General features: G+C 45.9%; 1 protein-coding gene across 6 annotated transcripts in view; it reads right to left on the bottom strand.

Moving 5' to 3' along the window:
- Positions 1-20281, bottom strand: part of NTAN1 (N-terminal asparagine amidase) — a 242237-nt gene that overhangs the window by 8630 nt on the left and 213326 nt on the right. For 5 of the 6 annotated variants that reach the window (XM_072419006.1, XM_072419001.1, XM_072419002.1 and 2 more), the window contains 2 exons: positions 16284-16397; positions 11342-11446 (listed from right to left, as the gene is read on the bottom strand). In XM_072419006.1, coding sequence (XP_072275107.1) covers positions 11342-11446; positions 16284-16397 — 219 coding nt within the window. The remainder of the gene's footprint in view (positions 1-11341; positions 11447-16283; positions 16398-20281) is intronic. The other variant, XM_072419004.1, reaches the window with a different exon arrangement.

Genomic DNA, 20281 nt, shown 5'->3' with positions numbered 1-20281 from the left:
ATTAGCAAAAAATTTCAAAAAGTTAGCAAACACAGAGCGGCTTACCTGTTTGTCTCCGCAACAATTTTTTCAAAACCTTCATCAGTCAAAAACAACTTCAGGTATGCCAGGGGGTAGTCACATGCAGCCTTAATTTTCATCCCAGGTGCGCCGGTAAATGGAAAACTTGGCGGTGCTGCCTGGTCCACATCAAGGTCAATAGGACACCATGTGCGCACAGGTTCAGAATCGTCGCTCAGTTCACTTTCGCTGTCTGATGACAAATTTCCTGGTGAATCGCTATCGCTCGATTCCACAAGGGACTCCAAATTGCTATCGCTGCTTTCAAATTCCTCCAAAACAGCGCTTGCGCCGGCGAGATGCCGTTTGGATGCCATGCGGTCTCCAGCAAACAGTCAGGAACATCAAGGTCAAAGACAAAGTGATATATTCAGGAAGTGATTTATAAGCCATCCAAAGGTCAGATCAAGGTCAGGGCTAATAGTGGGCAAAATGAAAATCAGGGCACTGGGCAATGATGCTTGGTGCACTACAATGTGTAATTATACTTTTATTGTGTGTTTTTTGTGTTTTTCACTGTAAAAAAAAAATTTAAAAGCAGATTACATAGTAATGATGTCCCCGCTGCTCACTCTCCTGCTCGCATCACCCGGAGATCAGCCTCCGGGAGTAGGGGATGTCCCCGCTGCTCACTCTCCTGCTCGCATCACCCGGAGATCAGCCTTCGGGTGATGTGAGCAGCGGAGACACCCCCTACTCCCGGAGGCTGAAATCTCCGCTGGCATCGCCCTCTGGATTTACTATTGGTGATTGCATCTGCAGTTAGATGCGATGCACCAAGCAGAAATCCTGCATGGTGCATCGCATCTAACCGCAGATGCGTGCATCGGGGTGGTGGGGACCCGGGCGGTATTTAAAAGCAGATTACGGAGTAATCTGCTTTTAAATTTCCCGCCCGGCCACGCCCCCCAACGGAGAAGCGCCCGGCTATCACAGCGGGATCCTGAGATCGCCGCTGGAGCGCGGGCATAAGGTAAGGGGGTCCCCCAAAGGTACCCTGAGTGTGACTCGGGATTACCGCTTTTTGCAATTTTTCCCACCCAGAGTCACACTCGGGAATACCGCTGGGGGGTTAAAGAGAGCCTGTAAAGGAAGGTGTCTGACACAGGAAGATATGCGTCTCATAATAGATGGGATAGTGGGACAAAATTCCCCCTGGGATTGGAGTAAGGTCCCCTCTATAAGCACTATAGAGCCCCCAAATACGGATGGTTTCAAGTCCTGGCTTGGGCCTACCCGACTATGGCGTGATGTTTCACTTATTTGCCAGGGACAATTGTAAAACCATGGCAGGGGTCCTGGCGCAGGAACATGGAGGCAAATTTCGCCCTGTTGCTTTTTGCTCAAAAGTGGTTCCAGTACAGGTTCAGGGCATGCCTGCGTGTCTCAAGAGTTTGGCAGCCTGTGCAATGGTCCCTGAGATGGCAACGCCTATTACCCTAGGTCATCCCACCACTCTGCATACCTCACACAATGTTTTAGCCCTACTGAAAAACATATACACACAGCATATGTCAGCACAAAGACTGAGTGGATATGAAGTTTTGTTGTTATCTAACCCTCAGCTTCATATTAAATACTCAGCACCCACATTCCGTCCAATGGCTATACTAAATACCCTACTTGGATATAAGGGAGAGCAGGATGATTTGCCTCCTCCCCACGAATGTACTGAACTCATACATGAACACACCTCACCTAGACCTGACTTACAGTCCACACCCATTAAAGGGGCTCCTGATATTTTTGTGGATGGCTCCTGCTCCCGCCCTAATAACAACACTTATCATGCGGGATATGCTGTAGTTCAACTCCCTGATGTTATTCTAGAATCAAATCCTATACCTTTTCAGTCAGCCCAAGCAGCTGAACTGATTGCTCTCACTGGAGCTTGTTGTCTTTTTGAGGGACGAGATGTAAATATATACACTGATTCCAAATATGCCTTTGGGGTTGTACATGATCATGGGGTAATCTGGCAGAGAAGAGGCTTCATAGCTGCAGATGGGAAGCAAATCTCACATTCTACCCTAGTACATGATCTCCTAGCCGCCATCCAATTACGAAGCAGAGTCGCTATCATCCATTTTAAAGCACATACTGGTCTTCAGACAGACATAGCGAGGGGAAATGCCCTAGCTGATAAGGCAGCAAAGGAGGCTGCTGTTAGGGAAGCTGCAATAGTTCAAATGCCCTTCCTAGTCCCAGAAATTACCCTTACTGACAATTTATTGCTAAGCCTCCAGGATTTGGCAACAAGTAGTGAGAAGTTAGAATGGCAGTCGGTAGGTGCAGTACAAGACCCTGATACAGGTCTTATCTGCAAAGAGGGGAAACCATGTATTCCAGTTGCAAGCGCCCCAATTTTAATTGCACAATATCATGGCCTTGGCCATAGAGGAGCACAGGCAACCACTGACCTCATTAGGAGAGATTTTTTTATACCAAGCCTTAGATCAAAGGTACAATCCTATGTTTCACGATGCATTATATGTCTCAGAAACAACCCAAATAACTCAAAGAAGGCCCAACATCAGCATCTGAATTACCCTATGTACCAAAGACCACTCCTTCTTTTGTATAATTATCTGTATAAAAAGACCACCTTCTTAAGTAAACATTAGAGTATATTCCTAAGACCATACTGTGTGTGTGTTATTGGGATATCTCTTCAGACGTCTGTCTCTCTGGTGCAGGGGAAGTCACGGTGCATTCGATTCGTGGAACTAGAAGCAGATCCTTTGAGGTAGATTCTGTGCAGGAGCTCCGGTGTTCTTTACCATCTTGTAAGCAGCCTCTAATTCGTTTCCCGATATCGGTTACTGATAGACGCCTTGTGAACATAGTACAAAACATGTTCTATCTGTTTGTCACTAAAGGTAATACCTAGATCCTGCTCCCATCTGGAGAGAAACATAGGAGGGGACACAGTGCCGGACGTCAGAAGCAGTTTTTATACATATGATAGGACTCCTCTTAGGGGGTCCCCAGGCATACACAAATCCTCCAGAGGAGTGAGGGGTCTGGGGAAAACTTGGGCAAAGGGCAGCGAGGTGAGAAAATACTGAAATTGTATCTTTCTCCACTTGTCTAGGGGAGGGAGTGATCCCGTTGAAGCTGTCCAATCGGGAACCAATGAGGGGGCTGTAAAACATGCACGGCTCTAAAAATATTCTGTTCAATCCACTGCTTAAAGACTGGGTCTGTCCTACTAGTGGGAAAACCAGGGTGGCCGATTATAGGGGACATCAGAGAAGCAAATGTCCCAATTCCCTCGCTATGAAAATGTTTAGACACTACTTTCAGTGTTGCTCCAATCAATGGGTGGGGATGGAGGAAACTGCATTCTTCGGGGGGAGACCAGGCTGCAGTGCTTAGTAAAATGGGAGACACAGAATCCTCTAATCTTACCCATCCTTTAACAGCAGTGTGTCTGCACCAATCCACCAAACGGGTCAAGTGAACCGCTCTGTGATATAAAATCGGGTCGGTGAAAGCCATCCCACCTTTGTCTTTCGGGAGTCGCAAGAGAAACTTGTTAAGTCCAGGAGTGTTGGTGGCCAAACGAACTTGAGGAATTCAGATCTAAATTTGTGTAGTATATGAGGGGGTATATGGACAGGTAAGGTCTGCAGTAAATAAAAAAGACGAGGCATAATATTAATTTTAAGAATATTGCAACGGCCAAACCATGAAAAAGCCTGCTGTCGCCAGCGTTGGATATCACTGCGAATAGTATTCAGCAGGGGCAGAAAATTAAGTTCTACCACCCTGGAAATACCTGCCAGGATATTAGTACCTAGATATCGGATAGAATCTCTGGACCATTTAAATGGAAAAGAGGGGGACAGGGTCTTTCTAAGCACCGGGGTTAGATTCACATCTAACACCTCCGATTTTTGTAGGTTTACTTTAAAATGTGAAAATTGGGCGTATCTGTCCAACTCCTTAAGAAGGTTCGGGATAGTAATACAAGGCGAGGTTATATAGAAAAGGAGATCGTCCGCATAAGCAGAAACTTCATGTTCTGTCTTGTTCACTCGTACGCCCTTAATATCTGGGTTATTAAGGATGTGCATTGAGAGAGGTTCGAGGAGCAAAATAAATAACAAAGGGGATAATGGGCATCCCTGCCTCGTACCGTTAGCAATTGAAAAGGGATGCGATAAGAGTCCATTGACTCAAATAGAGGCAGTGGGGCATTGATATAGGGCTCGGATCCAGTCAAATAGCCAGCTCCAAATACCGATATAAGGACCTCTCTAATAAATTCCCAATTTACCCGATCAAAGGCCTTCTTGGCCTGTAATTCAGCCCAGCTAATTGGGGCATCGACAGCGGAAAGGGCTTATTCTGGGATCTTGGACATACCTGAGGAGGTGAGGTACTGCTGCATAGCTGCCGCCAACATAGCAGATGGGGGGCACCCATGTTAGCCCTTAGGTTATATAGTTTTGTATAGAAATCCCTGAAAGAGTCCGCTATGTCCTGTGAGCTGTGTAACGGGTCACCTGAATTAGAGTTTATGCAGGGAATAAAGGTCCGGGCCCTTTTTGCCCTCACCGCCCTAGCCAGAGCCCTCCCACATTTGTTACTGTATTCATAGAAAAATGCCCTACTCCTGTCAAGTTGAAATTTTGCCTTGGAGCAACAGTGCATGTTAATCTTCTCAAACAAAACCGTCAGCTGGGCCTCTATATCTAGCGAGTGACCCCGCTTGTGTTGTGATTCTAGAATATGTAATTCAAGAAACAGTCGCTCTAACTGAGCCTTATGTTCCATCTTAAGCCTATGACCCTTCTGGATCAATAGTCCCAAGATATAACATTTATGAGCCTCCCATACAGTCAATGGATTAGAGACCGAGGTTGCTTTGCCAGTGAAAAAAGCCTGAAGCTCAGTTTCCAAGTGGGGTCCAAAGTCCTCAGAAGTCGACAGAGACTCATTGAGACACCAGGAAGTATTCTCTAAAGAAGAGGAATCCGTCTGAATAGTGAGAGAGATTGGGGCATGGTCTGAGAAGGTTATATTAACAATCTCAGAGGCCTGGATAAGAGATATAGCATCATGTCGTATTAGAAAAAGGTCAATGCGGTAATAAGTTTTATGGACCGGCAAAAAGAAAGTAAAGTCACGGCCAGTGGGGTGTTGTATTCTCCATACGTCAATAAGTTGATGTAGGAGATTTTTAAGCCGCCGGAGGGTGAAGTAGGGGAGGTGGGAGGCCCCCTTAGAGACATCCTGAACAGGATCTATTGCAAAATAAAGTCCCCACCCACAATCACAACTTCTGTAAATGTTTCCGCAATATCATAGAACTCTTCCGGACAGGGTAGCTGGTTGGTATTAGGGAGATATAGATTGACCAGAGTGAACATTTGGGACTGCACTTTCCCTTTGACTATTAGATATCTCCCCTTAGGGTCAGACTGCACAGCAACCAATGACCAGGGAAGGGATTTATCGATCAAGATACTAACACCTTTTGATTTTGAGTCAGGGGAGAAGCCATGGTAAGCGGTCTGAAAACGGCGGTTTTTAAGTGCTGGCACTTTAGCGTAGCAAAAATGAGTCTCCTGAAGGAATGCCACCTGGCATTTCAAGCGATTGAGGGCATTTAGCATCACCGACCGCTTGGTTGGCGAATTGTAACCCTTAACATTAATTGACAAAAATTTTAGCGGCATGGAGGCGGTAAACAAGGGGCCAGACACTATGATCGGGTTCACTTAAATAGAGCCGATAAACCTAGGAAGGGGAGGGGCTGCCCAAGGAGAAAAGGAAAGAGGGGGGAGGAACTCAATTAGAAGTAGTAAAAGGGATGAAAAAGAGTAGGCAGAGAAAAAACATAGAAACAGGAGAAGAAAAATAAATGTCCCCAACTTATTGCCGGGGTCAAACAGGTATTACTACAAAATAATTACTAGCTCCTATTCGCCAGGAATGGGAGCAAACTAGTGGGGGAATGTGATGCGCAAGGTGAGCATGTAACTACTCACCACCTGTGCAGTAGGAATGGGGTTGCAGCGGGGCCTCTGTGACGCCTCATCTGCAGGGGGGCCGCTGTATCCATAGGAAAGTCAAGCAAATTTCGGAATATTAATAGGGTCTGCGCCCAACATGGTAAACAGCGCAGGAAGTTGTGCATGGCAATGGAGGGCAAAAGTCTCACCACTTTTAGACACAAGCACATGGATTGGATGTCCCCATCTGTAATAGGCACCAGAGGAATGAATCAGTTCCAGCAGAGGGCGCAGTATGCGGCGCATACGGAGAGTCTGTGCAGAAACATCAGGCAACAATTGTATGCTCGCCCCATCAAAATCAATAGGACCATGGAACAATGCCTTCCTCATAATTTCCTCTTTCAGAGTGTAGTAATGAATACGACATAACACATCATTAGGCAGGTTAGAGCTCCTATAACGGATGCTGCGAACCTTGTGTACCCAGTCAAGTTCAATGGCCGTATCAGGTGGGCGGTCAGGAAGCATGTTGAAAATGGCAATAACGGTGGCACGCAGGTCAGGGATAGCTGTAGCTGTAGGGATACCCCGCAAACAGACAATATTCCTGCGGCGACGATACAGGGAAGTAAGTTCTGAGCGCATTTCTCCCATAGAATAATTAAGGGAAGTGACAGATGACTGGATTGTACATGTAGAGGTTTCCAAGGTGGTGACCCTACCAGCCACCGCAGACACAGTGCACTGCCTCTAAATCTGTGTGTAGTGAGCGCTTCATACGTGTAAGCATGGCTTCCATATCACTTTTAGTAGGCAGGGTGGAAAAAAATTCATGCAGCAAGGCATGGGAGACATATGGCTGCACAGGGGAGTCAGCTGTGTCCAGTGCAGAATTATCTGACCCTCAGGACTCCTCTGGAAAAAGAGAGGGGCTCCTGGGAGTAGCTACTAATAAGGCTGTGGGGCTGTTAGAGCCTGTGCCCCGGGCTCCTGTGCTAGTGCCTGGAGGCGAGGAGCGTGTGGACGCCATCTTGGGCGGCTCGCGGTCAGAGGAGAGGGAGGCTTGGGAGGAGAAATAGCGAGTAAGATCTGCTTTCTTACCCGCTCTCCTGGAACCGGGAGCCTTCTTAACGTGCGGCATGCGGTTTATGGAGGGGAAGTACCCGATGGAAGGCTGCCGGGACTGGAGATGCAGAGGCGGCAACAGGAGCTCTCACAGCAAGCTGCCTCACGCCACCATAGCGTAGCCACGCCCCCGTTTAACCTTTCACCTTTATGGAAAAAGTTAAGCAATTTTTTGGGGAAGAAGGGATAAAACTAGACTGAAGTGTTGTCTTTATAATAGATTTGTAAAGTTATATCCCTTTAACCAGAAGGCCACAGAGGTATGTGATTCACACCCTGTGGTGGATGCAGCACTGCAACGCTGGAAAGCAGTACAGATGTGTCAGTGACTGGTTTGTGTTTGGACCAAATGAACATACTAGCAGATTTTCTGGCGAAAGCATCGATAGACTTATTCAAGTTGTCACCAAAAATTATAGGTTTTTCGGTAACAGCAAGAAGATCTCTCTGGTTAAGGTATTGGGCGGCTGACTCTGTTTCTAAACAAGCATTGTGCTCTATTCCCTTTGAGGGAAAAGTTCTTTTTGGGAAGTCTCTAAAAGAAGGTATCTGGAGAGTGACAGGAGAAAAATCCAATTTATTACCAAAAAGACAGAGGTGACAACAATTTGTATGATCAAACTGAGCTCCCAGAGAGTCTTCGGGACGGAGACAAGGTCTCAGGAACCTTTTCGTCAACAGTGAAGAAGTACCCAAGCATCTTTTTACAGACTGTCAAAATCTAAGATCCCTTAATCATCCAAGTCGACAAACAAGCAGTTCTGAAGGTGGCTCTGCCCATAGTGTTCCAAACTAGGACAAGCGATACCTCCAGTTCACTCCATTTAAAAGCTCATGACATTCAACAGCAGATACCAAAGGCCAAATTTCACCGCTATACACTACTCTCATGGCTCCTGTCATGAAACTTCGGTACATGGGTACTTCAGAAGCTGATCCTGGCAAGACAGGGGAACAAGAGTAGTGGAGGGAGATGCCACACGCATACATTTGAAAGTCTCGCTCAACTCTTCCCTAGTGGAAGTGATTACATTACTAAAGTGGTATCTGGTTCCAGACCGCATAGCACGCTATCACACCTCATCTTCCCCGCTTTGATTTAGAGGATATGAGGAGAGGGGCAGAATGGGGCACATAAAGAGGTTGTGCCCAACTGTACAAACTGAGATGGATAAGACGCTAGAAGGAGCACTATTCAGCAAACTTGACTAACCACTCCCTAAACACACCAAGAAATAAAACAAACTTCTTTTATTAGCTGCTTGCATAACACCAGCGAAATTATGGAAGAAGGTTGAAATTCCTATAGAGCCAATAACTGCGAAATTAAACTGGATCATGGTTAATGACAAGCTCTCTAGGTCACTTAACAAGTTAAACAATTTGATCTAATTTGGGACCAATGGGTGACATAGTTCCCAACCAGAAAAGTACCAATGTAAAAGTCTCCCGTCACCACTATCCTCAAGTGTGTCTCACAGTTCTGATCTATTCCAATTTGGGTTTGAAAGATAAAGGGACAGCCATAGGATAGAACTAAGGGTATCTAGTCAAAATATAGTCACATGCATTGATAGGGGGTTGCTTCCCTTTAATACGAGAAAACAGTGTAGTTTGATCTAAACGGATGTTTTGTTACACCTTGTATTGCTGTCTATGCTATGTTCAATTGTTCTTTTGATCCTGATATTAAAAAGTTAAATGTCAAATAAAGAAATCATATATAATATATAATATCATATATAATGTGATGTGTCTTGTTAATTTCATATGTCAAAATTAGAGATGAGCGAATCGAAGCTGACGAAGTGGAATTCGATCCGAATTTCAGGAAAAATTCGATTTGCAACGAATCCGAATTTCCTTGCGATTTGTGGTAACAAATCGCAATTTTTTGTACAATGGCGGCTACATGTGTGAGGACATGGGGCAAGGAACTCTGGGAAGGTGGGATGACCCAAAATGCCATGCATGCAGCCAATCAGCAGCCAGTCAGCCCTGTGATGTCACAGCCCGATAAATAGCCTCAGCCATCTTGGAATTAGACATTATACAGCATTCTGAGTGCAGGGAGAGACGTGTGCAGGCGCTAAGGAGGGTGATAGCAAAATCCTAATTGTGAGGAAAAAACTCAAAAAACGATTTATAAGAGCAGGTGAAAGGTAGGGAGGAATCATTTTACAGCATCTTAGTGCAGGGAGAGACATTAGAAGGGACAGTGCTAGAAAAGCGATTTACAAGTGCAGGGAAAGATTATTTGGGGATCCAAATAGCTATTATACAGCTCTTTCATTACAGCAATTTAAATATCCAGAAAAATATATAAGCAGTTCACTGTTGCAGTTATTTGTGGTGAAAGCGTTTAGTGGCCTATTTCAGTACAAAAAAGAAAAATATATACGCAGTTCACTGTTGGTTATTTGCAGTAAAAGTGTTTAGTGGCCTATTTCTGTAAAAAAATAAAAATATATGTGTCGCTTTTAGGTGTGTTTTAATTTGCTTTTAATTTATTTAGTTTGAGTAAAAGTATGTCAGACAGAGAAGTGGCAGGCAATGCACAGAGGAGTGGCAGAGGCCCTAAAGTTTCTGGCGCAGGCAGAGGTCGCAGCAGAGTAAGGGAGCAAGTCAGCAGGAGTCGCAGCAAGAGGCCTTGAGCTCCCGGTGTCATCTAGCGGTCGTGTCTTGACCAGCAACCCAGCGATTCTTGATTGGTTAACTCGGTCATCCACTTCATCCCAAGTGATATCAGACACCCCCAGCCAACAGTCGGTGGGTCGTCAGACACAATCCTTAGTTGGCATGGCCCGGGAGCAGGCCCTGTGCTCTCACCTGTCCTCAACCTGCCTTTGTCCTTTGCTGTTCCCTCAGCCACAGAAGTATTGTATGCTGTGGGCTCAGCTCCACTATACAGCGAGGACAAGCTAGTAGAGGACAGTCAGCAGCTACTGCCCAGCCAAAAACTGGAGGAGACATTCACCGCTTCCTCCGATAGGCAGGCCAGTAGTGATGAGGAGAGTGGCGTGGGAGTTGGTGTGAGCAGTCAGGCTCCTGACCCAGAGACTGTTGAGGAGGACATCAGTGACGTGCATACACTACTCGATGATGAAGCCGATCGCACTTGGGAGCCGAGTGAAGAAGGGGCTTCATTATCATCAGGAAAAGAGGGTGACAGCTTGCACGTGAGGCAGTGGCTGAGCCAGCAATGTGGTAGCATGGCTGGTAGTCAGCAGGGTGGCAGCAGTGGGAGGTCGGGAGCCAAATGCGTGCACTCATCCAACGGCACAAAAGCTGAATGTGCTCCTGTCCAAGTTGCTGGTACTGCAGTCCCTCCCTTTCCAAGTGGTGGACTCTGCACCTTTCAGAGAACTGATGGCTTGTGCTGAGCCGAGGTGAAGAGTCCCAAGCCTTCATTTCTGCGAAAAAGGCAGTACCAGCCCTGCACGAATATGTAGAACAGAAGGTGGGCCAGTCCTTGAGCCTATAATAGAGATATGGCAATGGTGGTGGTATATCACAATGACTGTAAATAGAACAATAACATGCCTACCCTCATCATTCAATAGATAAAAAACAACAAAGAGAGATTTAGGCAGGGTTTTTTTGGCACAAACGATGTATTCAACATACATTAACAAAATTTGTAATAGGGTTTGTACATTAAAAAATACCACTGTACATAACTAGTGGTCAGGTATAATCACTGAAGTCATATGATTACTTAATGTAATAAACAGTAATCAAAGGTTGGCTTGAACCACCTTATTACCCTTGGGGTTCAACCACAGACTAAGTGATTTTTTCACTAGACATATAACAGCTATCAACTTATATATTGTTGACCATATACAATGTTTGATCATCAAAGCATGTTGTTGGATATACTCGACGCGTTTCGCCAGATACGGCTTCTTCAGGAGTATTGACAGCATGCGTAGATTGTTTGTCAATTGCATCTAGACCAGTAGATAATGTTTAAATTAGAATTTATAATGACTCATATGAATATTATGTTGTAGATATACCCATTCCCAATTATTGTGCTCTCTATAACATGTTGACCTATGTTGTTTAGCACGCACATTGATGTCCCACTATATATATTGGTTATTAATTGATTAATAACAAGCAGTTTTTAGGGCCAATATACATGGATGTCAGACAGTAATTATTCCAGAAATATTCACACTTACATGGATTTGTGGAACAAAAGTGGATGGTTTGTTGCATGCAAGATCAGAGAGGTATTGGTAGTGTGGTATTCTACATGCTAGGGTCCTTGTGTTTAAGTCAGGGATCTATAAAAAAAATAAATTATGATTTTATGTTAAGAGACCAATATACACATATATATACACACACACTATAAAGTATAATATAATGTGAGTATGTCAGTACGACAGACTGATATTGTTACCTTATATTAGGGGCGTCGAACTCAATCAGAGAAGGGGCCAAAATCTAAAATTCAGCCTAAATCGCGGGCCGAATGGTTTACTGAACAGTCATAAACTGACAATGTTAACCAGAAATGTGAATTTAAAATGAGTGGAACAATCTTTTCCTTAACAGTGCTGCTCTGCCACCCGCACAACCACATTGGATGCCGGACTATAGGTCACGCCTCCTGAATCTCGCGTGACTTGTTATCTATGCGCATGCGTAATAGATTGCAAGTACGGCCGGCGAGATCACAAGCCTCCTATGTCACCGCGCGTCATTGTGATGGAACGCAGCGGCGTGAAGTGATGACAGCGCGGTGCGGGCCACATTGCAAGGCCTGGCGGGCCGGATTTGGCCCGCGGGCCTTGTGTTTGACATGTGTGCCTTATATAGTTGATCCTAGGTGTATTCTATATACCAGATAGAGAATTTGTAAGTATGTTACAAACAGCTCCTGGAGAGATGTGCAGAACCAGCAGCTGGAGACTCAGCGTGTGGGGAGATCTGTGGCTAGAGACTCAGCATGCAGCTGGAGACCCAGCTTACAGGAAGATCTGAGGGACGCCATTGCCTTACTAGGACAGCGTTTATAGGACCTCCCCCTGCCCCACGTGCTCAGACATTAAGTCTGGGGATAACCTTAAGGCTATTGGATGATGTCACGTCAAAGGGGCGGTGTTAGAAAACGTCATCCCCAGTGTTCATCATAGAGCATGTTAACTCCAGCCTGTCATGTCCAGTGCAGAGGAGGGAGGACATCTCCCCCCTCCCCCTTTGACTCAGTGCTTTTTTTATAGATCCCTGACTTAAACACAAGGACCCTAGCATGTAGAATACCACACTACCAATACCTCTCTGATCTTGCATGCAACTTTAAACCATCCACTTTTGTTCCACAAATCCATGTAAATGTGAATATTTCTGGATTAATTACTGTGACATCCATGTATATTGGCCTAAAACCTGCTTGTTATTAATCAATTATTAACCAATATATATAGTGGGACATCAATGTGCGCTCTAAACAACATAGGTCAACATGTTAAAGAGAGCACATTAATTGGGAATGGGTATATCTACAACATAATATTCATATGAGTCATTATAAATTCTAATTTAAACATTATCTACTGGTTTAGATACAATTTACGCAAATAATCTAGGCATGCTGTCAACAATACTCCTGAAGAAACCATATCTGGCGAAACACGTCGAGTATATCCAACAACATGCTTCGATGATCAAACATTGTATATGGTCAACAATATATAAGTTGATAGCTGTTATATGTCTAGTAAAAAAATCACTTTGTGGTTGAACCCCAAGGGTAATAAGGTGGTTCAAACAAACCTTTGATTACTGTTTATTACATTAAGTAATCATATGACTTCAATGATAATACCTGACCACTAGTTATGTACAGTGGTATTTTTTAATGTACAAACCCTATTACAAATTTTGTTAATGTATGTTGAATACATCATTTGTGCCAAAAAACCCTGCCTAAATCTCTGTCTTTGTTGTTTTTTGATCAGTTCTTGAGCCTGTCGGTGTCTGCCAAAGTGCACAGCAGCGCCGATGTGTGGAGCTGTAACTACAGTCAGCGACAATACATGTAGTTTACGGACCACTGGGTGAATTTGATTCCTGCACAGCCACACCAGCAACTTGGCCAGGCGACACCGCTTCCGCCACCAGGTTCTCACGCCGCTGGTCCTGCAACAACGTCCGCCTCTGCCTCCTCATACTCCAACGTGTCCTCAGCCTCCACTGCAGGGACAATTCACAGTGCCCCTCCAGCATACCACATGTGCAGGGCACAGCGGTGTCACGCTGTTCTGCACCTGGTTTGCCTGGGTGAACGGAGTCACAGAGGGGAGGAACTGCTCCATGTGATTCATCAAGAAATCGAATCATGGTTTCTCCGCGACAACTCAAAATTGGAACCATGGTGACCGACAACGGGAAGAACATTGTGTCGGCTCTGGGTCAGGGAAGGCTGAGCCATGTGCCGTGCATGGCACAAGTCTTCAATCTGGGTGTCAAGTGGCTCCTGAAGTCTTCCACCCCTCTGCAAGACATCATAAAAATGGCCGGGAAACTTTGCATGCACTTCAGCCACTCTTACACCGCAAAGCACACCCTTCTTGAGCTGAAGCGGCAGAACGGCATCCCCCAACGGTTGGAATTCCACCCTCCATATGTTGGACTGACTATAGGAACAGAGAAAGGCCATCAACGAATTCTTGATGATCCAAGCAGATAGGAGTACTCCCATGTGTAACTTCGATGTCATCCAGTGGCAGGTCATGTGTGACACCTGCCGTTTGCTCTGGCCCTTTGAGGAGGCCACGTTGTCAGTCGCCAGGACTACGGGATGAACAACGTCATTCCACTGCTTCAACTCCTAGAACAGATGATGGTAAATCTGGCTGGTCAGGGGACTGGAGACGTGGCGCCTAGATCTCACGGCCACATGAGCTCTTTGGGGGCTGAACTGGAGGAGGACATTGGAGCAAAAGGCAATGTATAGCCAAATAGATGTTTTTTCCACTCAGGAGAAGAGGAGCAGGAGCAGCCAGAGGAGCAAGAGGGAGATGAGGAAGATGAGGCAGAGAACCCAGACACACCATGGCAGTATGCAGTGGAGATGGAAGCAGGGAGACCCTCCAAGTCACCTTCAGAAAATGCCCGTTGCAACCTCACTAGCTTGCGCAGTGACAGCCGAATTGTCACCATTCGGCACAGGGATGACTTCTGGCTCTCCACCTTGTTGGACCCTCCCTACAGGTCCAAAATGGGGCCCTTTTTACACCCACTGAGAGGGAGGACAAACTGAACTACTACAGAGACATTCTATGTAGTCAGTTGGCTGCTGCCTATATGCGCCATCGTCCATCTTCTCGCAGGTCTGACCGGGGGGCCCTCTGCACTCATGTTCCATTGCCATGGCTGCTGTGGAGGGGTGGGGTGGCAGGAGCAATACCAGCTCCATCAGCAGCAGCCTGATTCTAGAGTCGCTGATGAGCAGCTTTCTTTACCCGCATAGTGAAGAAACTACTGGCCAGTAGCTAGACATAGAGCAGAACCTGAACCAGCAGATGGTGCACTCTGCCAGCCGTCATTGAAGATCCGCTGGACTACTGGGGAGCCAAACTGGATTTGTGGCCGCAACTGGCCGAGTTTTCCCTGGAAAAGCTGTCCTGCATGGACAGTAGTGTGGCATCAGAGCAGGTGTTTAGTGCGGTGGGGGCCATAGTTACCCCAAGACTAACTTGTCTGTCCACCCAAAATGTGGAGAGACAGACCCTTGTCAAGATGAATCAGGTGTGGATCAGCCAGGATTTCAACCCACCAATGCCTGATGCATCTGATTAGATGATCCATGCCCCCTGACCCAAACCTTGACAAAAGAGAACGGTTTCTTCTGGCTACCTGCCTCAGCTACTACTCTGATACTGCCACCTCCCTGATGCCACACATCAGATGCCAAGTGCTCCTTCTTTCACCCACCTTCGTCAGCGGGTACTGGTATTACCAGCCACCACCCAACTCTGTCACCGGGTCACTTTGTGGTCTCCTGATGCTGCCGCCACCTTTGTGGCCTCCTCCTAATGTTACTGCTGGCGCCACCTCTAGACTCTGTCATTGTGCCACTCTGTAGCCTCTTGATGCTGCCGCCACCTCCAGACTCTGTCATTGTGCCACTCTAAGGCCAGTTATCCCTGTGGTAAATTTTCTGACACCTCCTGCTCTGAATCCAAAAGTTACAAGGATCAAGAGGCCCTACTTTCACGGTCTGAATTCATACTGAAAATCCTGATGCTGCTGCCACCTCCAGACTCTGTCATTGTGCCACTCTTTTTCACAGTTTTTTTAATTTCTGGGTAACCTGACCTTGACCTGAAGTGGCTCTGAATAAGTGGAGTTACAAAACACAGTAGTTTGAAAACAAAAGGAGTTGAATCTTTAAATTAAACAGTGTACTGTTTAAATGGGAAGCCAAGTGGCAAATAAAATTTAATATGGAGAAATGTAATGTAGCATTTATCCTCCTAGTCAATCATTTCCTTCTTAATTTCTATAAAAATAGTTGGATGTACTTACTTTTTCACACATGGCTTTTTCTTTTTTACTTAGTTTTGTCAAATCATTATTAGGACACAAATAAAATGTTATGCGTTATTTATTTGAACTTTTATGTATTTATTTATTTTACCCTTAGAATTAAAAGAGGGTGTACTTTCTTTTTCTCAAAAGTGTGCTGTGTATAGGCTGGGTTCTATTTACAAAAACATTAAGGTGCTTTCTAGCATTGAAATGTGGGCATAACCAACCATCCAGCATGGCAGCAGTTGTGTTTTTGCGTCTGCTCAACACAAGTGTAGAACAAGACAAACATTTGCATGGGTCCAGAACTGAGAAAATGTAGACCAATTGTTAACTGGTTTTAAACACAGCTCAGTGTACTCTTTAAACAGGCTATCCTGCACAAAATCACATAGCAAGCTATATTCCCACAAAAAAAAAATCTTGAAAAAGCTAGCCAAATCTTGATCGAGAGGATTGTATAAAACGGAGGACAACATTAACAGAAAGAACTTTCCCCATTTAGATGAATTGTGAAGATTTCTGAGTATTGGTAGCAGTTTAATGACTTTACATACTACCTGGCTTTGTTCTTTGACTTACCTGTAGAATCTGCTGATCTTCCTGCTCCAACCAAAAATCAATGTTTGGTAATGGTGTCCAGGAATAAGGCCCAATATTCAGCTGTTCAGTTTTTGCATCATAAATATTCACCATCTAAGGAAGACATAAGCAACTGGTAAAACAGAAAGGCATTTATGTGTAACTAATATGATTGCAGAATAGCTAAAGCACCACACACATTTCATATTGGAGGTCTGAGAATGTTTTTTTTTCTGATACAATGTACATGCTGTAAGATATAAAAAATTTAACTTTAACTTAATATTTAAGTTAGTGGCCAAGTAAGTGAAGCTGAAAACATATCTTAGTGAGCTATTGACAGCAAGAAATCTGTGACCATCAACTTTATTTCTTTTTATTGGACAATTTAAAGGATTAGAAATAAAAGAGGTGCAATATTCAAATATTACAGAACATGTTGTAGCTAATTATTAAGTGCAAGTATGTAGAGCAAAACCAAGTTGCACCTATCAATGACACATTAACACAGAGCTCACTGTCGCCAAGCAAAATTATTTCTCCGCAGTCATTTCCTCTCAAGCCCCTAACCCACGCAACCTCTTCTCTACAATTGACTCCCTCCTAAACCCCACACCTGCTCCCCCACAACATCCTTCTCTGCCCAAGACATTGCCACCTACTTTAGAGATTAAATAGACAAAATCAGACATGATGTTGCTGCCCACCGAGCCACTCCAACCATACCCACCCCTTCCACCTGTAAATCTGCCCACCGAGCCACTCCAACCATACCCACCCCTTCCACCTGTAAATCATCACTGGCCTCCCTCAGCCCTGTTACTGTGGACGAAGTCTTAACTCTTCTCTCATCATCGCGTCTACTACATGTCCACTTGACCCAATTCCCTCTGACCTACTCTGTGCCCATTCCTCCACCCTGCCCTAACCAAACTATTCAACCTCTCCCTTTCCATTGGTAAATACCCCTCAGCTTTTAAACATGCCATAATTCTTCCTATCCTAAAGAAACCCTCACTGGACCCCTCCCTACCCTCCAACTACCATCCTATCTCCCTTCTCCCATGTCTCCAAACTTCTTGACGCCTTGTCTACATAAGACTCACCCATTACCTGAGCACCAACTCTCTCCTTGGCCCCTCCAGCCTGGTTTTAGAGCTGCCCACTCCACTGAAACAGCCCTTACTAAAGTGGCCAATGACCTCACCAGAGCCAAGTCTCAAGGCAACTTTTCCCTGCTCCTTCTCCTTGATGTTTCCTCTGCTTTTGACACTGTTGATCACCCTCTTCTAATACAAATCATGCGGTCCATTGGAATCAGTGACACCGATCTCTCTTGGTTTGCTTCCTATCTGTCTGACTGCTCCTTTCAAGTTTCTTTCAATGGTAACTCCTCCTCGCCCACTCTCCTCCCTGTTGGTGTTCCCCAAGGGTCAGTCCTTGGACCGGTTCTCTTTTCTCTGTACACCTCCTCTCTCGGTAGTCTCATATCCTCCTTTGGCTTACAGTACCATCTGTATGCTGATGACACTCAAATTTATCTGTCCACCCCTAAACTGTCTCCCTCAGTCCTGGATAAGGTCTCATGCTGCCTGTCAGCCATCTCATCATGGATGTCTGACCGATTCCTGAAACTCAACTCAACCTCAAATTCCAAATCTCCCCCTGACATATATCTGTTAACAACACTGTTATTCGACCCTCACCTCGGATACGTTTTGGACTCTGCCCGTTTGCTGCCTGACCCTGACCTCGGACTACGTTTTGGACTCTGCCTGATTGCCGCCTGATCCTGATCTTGGATCTTTGCTTCCTGACTCCTGTGGTCAGCTGCCACTGGCCTGGGGATTGCTCTGGAGTGGCACCTGGCAGCTACCCCGCAGCCCAAGCCTATCCTCACCATCAGAGGCTCTAGCGAAGACCTGGTAGCTGCTTAGTCACACCCCTCCGGAGTATAACCAGTCAGTGGCACAGTGGGTCCACACCCGCTTGCATAACAGTTTGCGCAGGCCATGGACCCCGCTGATCCGAACCTTCCTAGTACCATCGAGTTACGCCAGGAGTTGGCTCAGCAGCGTGAGCGTCAGGATCAAATTCTGGCCTATCTTCGCAATGTGAATATGCGCCTGAACGATTTGACATCTTCCAATCCAGCGTCATCAAGCTTCCCTGCTCCAACTTATTCAGTACCTGTCCCGCCACCTTCTCATGACCGCATCTTGCAGCCCCTCCACGTTTCAATGGTGACCCTAAGCTGTGCCGGGGTTTCATCAATCAATGTACTCTTCATTTTGAACTGTTACCCCACCAATTTGCCTCTGACCGAGCCAAAGTAGCCTTTGTGATGTCACATCTTACTGGGGAGGCGTTGGCCTGGATCAATCCCCTCTGGGAGAGGAGCGACTCAATTATATCGGACCTACAAGCTTTCCTAGAGACCTTCCGCAAGGTGTTTGATGAGCCCGGTCGCACTGCTTCTGTCACATCCTCCCTGCTGCGGTTACGTCAAGGGAAGCAATCTGTGGGCCGGTACGCAGTTCCGTTCCGCACGTTAGCCTCGGAACTCGGCTGGAATAATGAGGCACTTGTGGCCACTTTTTGGGAGGGACTCAGTGGGAGAATTAAAGATGAATTGGCTGGTCAGGACATTCCCCCCTCCCTAGATGATCTCATCTCCCTGGCTACTCGCATTGATTTACGGTTCCAGGAACGTGCCAGGGAGGTGGCACGTGAAACAGGTCCTAGTTATCCGGCATTTTCACCTTCACAAGCTTCTAACCAACCGTCTCCCATGGTATCGGTAGTCCCTGAACCCATGCAGGTCGATCGGGTTGGACTGTCTGAACAGGAGCGCAATCACCGCTGTGCTAAAGGACTTTGTTTCTACTGTGGTAGTCCTGATCATGTGCTCCACACTTGTCCCCTGAAGCCGGGAAACTTCCGAGCCTAGGGTCCATGGGAGAGGCGGCCCTAGGTGTAGGTAATTCTTCCCCTCCTCTGACTCTGCCAGTAACGTTGTCACTAGATAATGTTCAATTTTCTGAGATGGCACTTCTGGATTCCGGAGCAGCAGGGAACTTCCTGCAACAATGCCTTGTGGATCGTTATCGGATACCCGTTCAACGACTACAGAGGTCTCTGACAATATTGTCCGTCGATGGAAAGGCGCTGTCAGAATCCATCCACTTCATCACGGAACCTGTAAAAGTACAGGTAGGAACACTTCATTTTGAAGAAATTAAGTTCCTGGTTTTGTCAAATCTGTCACATCCTCTCCTCTTGGGACTTCCGTGCCTACGGGTTCATCAACCTGTCCTTGACTGGAGGACCGGAGAAGTATTGCGTTGGGGATCTTCCTGTCATGAAAAATGTCTCCTTTCTGTTCCACCTCCTCGGCCTGCGCAGGTACCACCCCATCTCCATGGTCTGCCAGCAGCCTATCATGCTTACATGGATGTCTTTGATGAAAAGGAGGCCGAAACACTACCTCCTCACAGGCCGTATGACTGTCCCATTGACTTGGTCCCGGGCTCCTCGCCTCCTCGTGGGCGCATCTATCCCCTTTCACCTGCAGAGACTCAAGCCATGTCCAAGTATATTAAAGAGAATCTTGACAAAGGATTTATTCGCAAATCTTCCTCTCCGGCTGGTGCAGGTTTTTTCTTCGTAAAAAAGAAAGATGGCTCCTTACGTCCTTGCATCGACTACAGGAGTCTTAACAAGATTACTATAAAGAATAAGTACCCGCTTCCCCTAATTCCTGAGTTGTTTGATCGCCTTAGGGGAGCTAAAGTTTTTTCCAAATTAGACCTACGTGGGGCTTACAATCAGATTAGGATTCGCCAAGGGGATGAGTGGAAGACCGCCTTCAATACCCGTGACGGTCACTACGAATACCTGGTGATGCCCTTTGGACTATGCAACGCCCCTGCAGTATTCCAGGAGTTCGTTAATGACATTTTCAGAGACCTGCTATATTCCTGTGTTATAGTGTATCT

The sequence above is a fragment of the Pyxicephalus adspersus genome, chromosome 7, assembly GCF_032062135.1.
Source record: "Pyxicephalus adspersus chromosome 7, UCB_Pads_2.0, whole genome shotgun sequence".
Taxonomy (NCBI): domain Eukaryota; kingdom Metazoa; phylum Chordata; class Amphibia; order Anura; family Pyxicephalidae; genus Pyxicephalus; species Pyxicephalus adspersus.
The sequence above is the reverse complement of the archived record's forward strand: the minus strand, read 5'-3'. Positions and strand labels throughout refer to the sequence as shown.